Genomic DNA, 6,904 nt, shown 5'->3' with positions numbered 1-6,904 from the left:
TATGTATGCTATATCTGTAACTTGCGATGTCACTCAATTTCGTGCAGCATTGAGCCGTCGAACGGGACAAACTTGGAAGGAGCCATGGATGGGGATGGCGTGACTTGCAGCGGTCTAGGAGAGCCGGAGTGGGCAGTGGCGGAGCTTAATGGGGCCAAACCTGGGCCATCTCCTTGGTTTCGGCTAAAACTCCGCCACTATGAGAGGGGTGCAGCGGCGGGGGGCACATACACCGAAGAAGAGTGGTGGGGGAAGGGGTATACATTTCCTGTGGGGGAGTCTGATTGATCCAATCACGACGAATGATGTCAACCCCCTCTTTTGGGCCTAACTTGACTCTGATTCTCCCACTATGAGAGCTGATCCAGGGGCTAGTTCGGCTACAGAATGGAATTTACGAAAGCCCCCCGTCTTTCCGACTCAATGTATTGCCCTTTGGGACCAGGATTTGACAAGGAAGTGAGAAAGGGGACACCAAACATAGGTGCGTACCATTGCCCCAATCCAATGGACTATGTCATACATGTAGGAACCCTTGGAGGTTGGGACAGAAAGAAAGCAGGTTAATAGTCCGGGTGGCATGAGGGCTCGTGATGCCGACCATGAGTAGTAGGGAATGGCGGTTGGGCCGGTGGAGGGCGTGTCGATGGTGGTGAGGGCTGTCGGCAACACGAGACAGGGTAAAACTGATCGGAGCCTCAAGAAATTACTAGGCAACAAGCAAATATTATGTCCCATATTTTCTTGCCAGATGGACAGATGCATGGGCTAGAACCCTAAACCGGTTCCTGATTTATTAGTCCCCGTCATATTTTAGATCAAAGTTTGACCATATATTTAACTAGTAAAATATTAATGCATGCCACCAAAATTATATTGTTGGTTCGTATTTGAATGTAGTTTTCAGTGATATCATATAGTAATTTTGAATGTAGTTAAAATTATGGTGAAAATATGACTCAAATACGAGGGGGAGTAAACCAAGATGGAGGTAGTTCCAACAACGACACTAGTCGGATTAGGATTAGTACCACGAGAGTCAAATCGATCTGCAGATTTATTCGCAGAAAAAGAAAAAAAACACATCGATCTGCAGATTAGTTGACAGATTACCGTGCGGACAGTACGGTTATGATTGACTACGACACGTACATAATCCATCCATCTCCCGTGCGTGCGTCCATATATAAATAAACCCCTCTTACAACAGACCACCCGATTGATCCCCTTGTTAATTTCTCCCGTCTTATGGCAGGCGAAATTAAACTTGATTCTCTTCGCCCCGATCGGTTTCTGTGCTAATTAACTCGATGACCAAGATTTTCAGGTACACATCGATCGATCGAAACAATCCTTTTTCTTTCTCATCCAATCCAACCTGTGTTTTTCTTTCTCCTTTTTTTTTTCAGAAGCAGCTTCTACCGGTCGAAGCAACCACGTGAGGAGGAGGAGGAGGAGGAATCGGCGGCGGGGGAGTACGAGTACGTGGATCTCGAGGACGGCCAAGGCGGCAAGCATGCCGGCGATGGCGCACCCGGCGTGGACTCTGACGGCCCCCTCGCGTCCGATGTTGTCTTAACCACTGTCATCGGCATCGCCTTCATACTAGTGGGCTGCCCCTTGCTGCTCTTCCACCGCAGCCTCCAAACCGTGGCGACGGGGCCGGAGCGCGCCGGCGCATTGTGCCTCGCTCTCGGGGCCGCCGCCTTTGTCCGCCTCGCCCTCCTCCGGGGCTGCGCTTGCTCCTCGTGCTGGAGGACGTCTGATTGAGATTTGTTCATTCTTAGGCTTACTCCATTCATTGTCTCCATTGCATCGAGCGTTGCTTAATCTGTTATTATCATCGATCGACTGCTGTAGCTAATTGTGTTTGCTCTACCTAGGTCACTTCGTCCAGACTTACTACTACTTCCTCCGTTTGGAATTACTTGTCATAAAAATGGATGTATCTACAACTAAAATACATCTAGATACATTCTTTTTTGAACGAGTAATTCCGAATGGAGGGAATAGTTTTCAACGCGAAGTATTAATCGTGTTTGTGTGTGATTCAAGTGATGAAACATGATGCCAATGAATGCAAAGTCGATGAGAGTTCCACATGAGACTCGTGCCAATGTAGAAATTATGTAGCGTCCAAAGGAAGTCGATGAGAGTTCCACATGATGTCTCTCCTCACAAGGACGATGACAAGTCCATGACTCAAGTCTCTTGCGTGATGATGTGAACAAAAAAATATTCAGGGTATACACACCATCAGCCTAATTGAGAATTGCAAACAAGCTAGTCGACCATGTCAAATTTGGTCACAACTTACGGTGGCATTATATATTATTATTTTTCCTATGAACATTGTTCAAGCATACATATTATTCTCCCTTCAGAGATCAGTTACAGCATTAGCTGAACACAATAGCCATATGACGTTATTGCAACGCTAGCTGGAGGTAATTAACTGTGAGACTAGCCATATATTTTTTCCCTACCAGAGATATTACTGATTGCAATGTGGTTTCGCTGAAAACATCCGTGCATTGTATACTGACAATACAGACATACAGCAGCATAGCACACAAACATGCATGAGTACATGAGTGTCACAAAATCCTCGGCATAATGAACGAATGTAGGTAAGTGAAAACGCGACAATACAGTTACATGTACATTATGAAAAGACTGATTTCTACTCCAGCTAGGTTGTACGCACAAGCGGAAGGAAGCAGTATTGGACGCTCACTGCCTCTAATTATAGTTGAATTGCACAAGGTCAACTATAATTAGAGGCAGTGAGCGTCCAATACGGAATTCAACTATAATTAGAGGCAGTGAACGTTCAATACGGAATTCAACTGTAATTAGAGGCAGTGTACGCACAAGCAGAATTCCGTATTGGAGCTCACTGCCTCTAATTATAGTTGAATGCACAGGGTCAACCGAGTGACCGACAAAGTGGGACGGCCCATTTTGTGTTTTTTTACTTGCGAGCTCCCTGCTTTTGTAACCTTCTAGAATGTTCTAAACCGGGTTTTTCCAAATGTCCAAATGTACATTTAGAAATGTACGCATTGTGGATCTCTCCAAATGTCCAAATGTACATTTTGGTGCAGTAATTTTATGGATGAAGTGGACATTTCCAGAATTGAGGACGTTCATAGCTTCCTATTGTTTACTCTTTCAGTTTGAAGATTTGCAGTGTTTGTTACTGAGATGCCCATGGATTAATGAAATCAATTTGAGTATTGATACAAGCGTTATACTATCCAAGTACTCGATTATATCTTCTAGATCTGAAGTACGGCGTGACGTGAATCGAAATCTATCTAGCTATTACATGCAAAGTGGATTATATGGGACCTCAGGAAACCCAGTTTTCTCAAATATATCAAAATTGATACTGGAAGGCCGAAATGATATTACTGGTATGGGAAATGTCCTGTGATTTAAAAGTATGCATATTTTATTTGCGACCTTGTAACTGGGTTTCTTCTTATTTTGTGTCTGTCTTTGTGTACAGATATGAACTTGCTGGAGATATCCATGCTGAAAAGCTCTCTATGTTATATAAACATTAAACATTGCACCCTGTTGACAGACGATGGTATATCTACACTACTGTTGAATTGTAGAAAAATGCACTCGATGGTTCTTTCTTATACATCGTTTGGAAATCATTCAATTCAAACCCTATGCTCATTGGATCCTTCAGATAGCTTTTCTTACCATAAGGATGAACATGCTCATGTTATGGCATTTAGGTTGCAAGAATTGCATCTGGAAGGCTGTGAAGGTAATTATTAAATATTTAAAAATCATACCTTTTGTTCCTTATCCAAGGTTCTGTTGCAACTGAGCAATGACTTGGCATGATTAATCTGGGTAATGTGAGTTCTTCTATTTATAGGTATTAGTTGTGCTGCTATGTCCCAGCTAGTGAGTAATATGAATATTGTGAAGTCCTTATGCTTAAGGGAGACATCACTTGCAGATGGTGCTCTCTGCAACTTTGTTGGCTCTTCACTTGAGTATCTTGATATTTCGGAGACTGTGGTATGATTTTTTTTTGAAAGAATGTCATTTTCCTAATAAATATTGTAATCTTCTTATGAACGAAACACTGTTTAGTTGATTGAACAAATATTGAGCTTGGAACTATAGACCAACAATATTACAGATTTTCCAAATATTTTTTATCAAGAACACATAACAAACTGTAGACCCTTTGAACGTAGGATTTTGATGATAAACTTTTGTGCTTTTATAATTGAATGACAGGACTATATAAAGTGTGTTGCTCTGATGGCTGCAAAGGGCAAACTTTGAAAGTGCAGTGCTAGTTCACTGTTAATCAGTTCTTTTATTGTTATGGCATGGCAGAACCATCACTGTGCACACTAATATGATAATATCTGGTTCTTATGTTTTTTTTCCTGGGACGAACTTACAGGTTTCTATGGTCTCATTGGCACCAGTTATACGAAGAAACTCTAATTTGAGCTGCTTGAAAACAGCTGGATGCCGTAACCTGCTGTTTGAACAGGGTGAGGTACAATCCACGAGTGGTAACAAGTATGGCAGGTTTCTTCAGGAGATAACCAGTACGTGCTATTTGGAGGATGTAGAAATGGGCTGGGCATTTTGCCCTGTTCGAGTTGATGACCTCATTCCTTCTTTTAGTAAAGTAAGGAGGATGACAGTTGGCCTTGGCACAACATTACCAGAGAATATCCTGCATGCTCTTCCTGAGATCTGCCCGTTTCTCGAGTCTTTGGTTCTTAGGTTTCAGGTGTGCCCTCCTCTGTACTATTAAATAATATAACTACCTGTTCCTTTCACTGTATAATGATTGTATGATCTGCATCCAGGTAATCTCTGACAGAGTTGTAAGAAATCTATTGGAATCGTCAACAAATCTTCAGGTGCTCTGCCTGCACTATTGCCTTGGCAATTTGACTTCATTTAGCTTTCAAACAATGGCACCAGCGTTAAGAATATTACGGCTCCAGTGGGTTACTCCATGGATCACAAATGATGATCTGACAATTCTTACACAGAATTGCAATTTAGTTGAACTTTTGCTGTCTGGTTGCAAACTCCTTGACTCCAGTAAGTTTACTTTAAGTTCATTATATGAACCCATTTGTTATTTCGTTGATTCCAGTTTTTCTTGACCCACAGGCTCTCAAGAGATAATCTCTTCTGGGTGGCCAAACTTGGCATGTTTACAACTTGAGGTATGCATGAACTAACTGTGGTGGCGCACGTGCGTAAAATCATATCCAAGGGTGCCAATATAGATAGGGTACCCTCTGACCCTACTTAGCTCAACCAATTGAACTAAAAGTTTCAAAAATGAAGTGAATTCTGAAAATGTAATTCATTTGGTTGAAGTAAAGAGGGTCGGAGGGTAGACTCAAGGTTCCAAATTTACATGCCTACTTATATCTGTATGGGGGTACTTTATATCTATAGTTTTTATTTGGACACTGAAACTGTGGATTTCTCTGCTAAATCCAGTCTCTTACGGACCTCATGTTTGTTGATATACAGGAATGTGGTCAGATAACACTTGATGGGGTTGATTCTATTTTAGATTGTAAAGCTTTGGAAGAAGTCTTACTTAGGCACACCGTGAGTATGAAAAACTCCATACCTATGTTCAATCGAGCCATCACAACTAATAATCCAGCGGAAGAAGCAAGAATTTTACCCTCAAAGATTCGAATATCCTCCTAACCAGCTTAAAGTAGTTCGAAGTGTGAAGAGTTTTTTCTTCTGAATCTTGAAAATGAAAACTGCAGGGTAGAGGTATTGGAAGAACCATTATAACAGATGCTATCAGAGAGGTAGGTACCTACATCCATCTGCCGTCTCCAATCTACAACACATTCAGCCTTTGCACCACTGCAACCCATCACTAATTTGCTCCCCATCGCAGCTACCGCTCCTAAGGAAGCTGGCGCTGGATCTCTGCGACGCGTCCGAGGGAGGCTACGACACCCCGAACGTGAGAATTACAGCACCCCCAAAAGATTTCCCAAAGCAAGCTACTCGGATAGATTCAGAGAGGAGAGGATCTATGCGCTGACATGTTTTGCCGCTGTTTTCGAAGGTTCCGGAGGGGAAGATGATGAGGAGCGTGAGGATGAGCAGGTGCAAGAAGTCGGTGGCGGCGGCGAGGTCGTGCTTTGGGGAGGCGTCCTCCTCGAGCTCGAACCGGAAGCCGGTGCAGCACAGGGAGACCATCGTGCTGGAGTGGAGCAGCCGGCAGCTGACGACCACCGTAGTGGAAGAAAGACTCTAGTCGTGTAACGGAACTTCTTTCTTTCTTTGGAGAGAAAGACTGTAGAACAATTTATCTTTACTTGCATAATCGTCCAATTATTTGGCAGAGAAACCGGGAAAATGGAACAAAAGTGTTTTGTGACGTTGTTTTGAAGGTTTTTATAGTAATATGAATGGCACGTTTTTTTACAGATATGTTAACCTAGACGCATGTTAGCTAAGCTTTACCTGAAATATCATCATTTAGATGACAGCCATGCATTTTTTTTATGTTATTGATATACAAAAGGAAACATGTCCATAAATGTGCTATGCTGGTGCGACAGAATAAGGTATATGTAAGCACGGGATTTGAAATATGGCAAAAGCAGCTGGTTTGCCCGAGTGGTTAAGGGGGAAGACTTAAGATCTTCTGCAGTCAAGCTGCGCGTGGGTTCGAACCCCACAGCCAGCACTTTGAATCTCTTTTTCTCTGTTCTTTTGACGTGTATATATTAACACTCTGAATCTCTTTTTCTCTGTTCTTTTTAAGTGTATATATTAACACTCTGAATCTCTTTTTCTCTGTTCTTTTTACGTGTATATATTAACACTCTGAATCTCTTTTTCTCTGTTCTTTTTA

General features: G+C 42.3%; 2 protein-coding genes and 1 non-coding gene across 7 annotated transcripts; all 3 read left to right on the top strand.

Annotated features, from left to right (window-relative positions):
- Positions 1-1,184: 1,184 nt before the first annotated feature.
- Positions 1,185-1,880, top strand: LOC123175917 (uncharacterized). Its single transcript, XM_044590375.1, has 2 exons — positions 1,185-1,327; positions 1,410-1,880. The coding sequence occupies exons 1-2, from the start codon at positions 1,311-1,313 to the stop codon at positions 1,768-1,770; spliced, it is 378 nt and encodes a 125-aa protein (XP_044446310.1). The 5' UTR covers positions 1,185-1,310; the 3' UTR covers positions 1,771-1,880.
- A 1,173-nt stretch (positions 1,881-3,053) lies between these two features.
- Positions 3,054-6,471, top strand: LOC123175918 (BTB/POZ domain-containing protein FBL11). Of its 5 annotated transcripts, none has more exons than XM_044590378.1 (11): positions 3,054-3,419; positions 3,515-3,598; positions 3,707-3,787; positions 3,986-4,047; positions 4,445-4,783; positions 4,863-5,103; positions 5,176-5,231; positions 5,548-5,628; positions 5,799-5,843; positions 5,936-6,004; positions 6,110-6,471. In XM_044590378.1, exons 1-11 carry the CDS (start codon positions 3,119-3,121, stop codon positions 6,299-6,301), a joined length of 1,551 nt encoding a protein of 516 aa, XP_044446313.1. In that variant the 5' UTR covers positions 3,054-3,118; the 3' UTR covers positions 6,302-6,471. The 5 variants fall into 5 exon arrangements, 4 of the variants coding, with proteins under 4 accessions (XP_044446313.1, XP_044446312.1, XP_044446311.1 ...); XM_044590377.1 differs by having other exon boundaries at positions 3,902-4,047; XR_006488239.1 differs by having other exon boundaries at positions 3,515-3,787; positions 3,902-4,047; positions 5,159-5,231; positions 6,110-6,202.
- Positions 6,472-6,652: 181 nt separating this feature from the next.
- TRNAL-UAA (transfer RNA leucine (anticodon UAA)) lies at positions 6,653-6,736 on the top strand. Its single transcript has one exon. It is a non-coding gene; the product is annotated as a tRNA-Leu (tRNA).
- Positions 6,737-6,904: the final 168 nt, after the last annotated feature.

This window comes from Triticum aestivum, unplaced genomic scaffold (genome assembly GCF_018294505.1).
Source record: "Triticum aestivum cultivar Chinese Spring unplaced genomic scaffold, IWGSC CS RefSeq v2.1 scaffold104125, whole genome shotgun sequence".
In the NCBI taxonomy this organism is placed as follows: domain Eukaryota; kingdom Viridiplantae; phylum Streptophyta; class Magnoliopsida; order Poales; family Poaceae; genus Triticum; species Triticum aestivum.
Note: the sequence above shows the minus strand (reverse complement) of the source record. Positions and strands in the feature narration are given on the sequence as shown.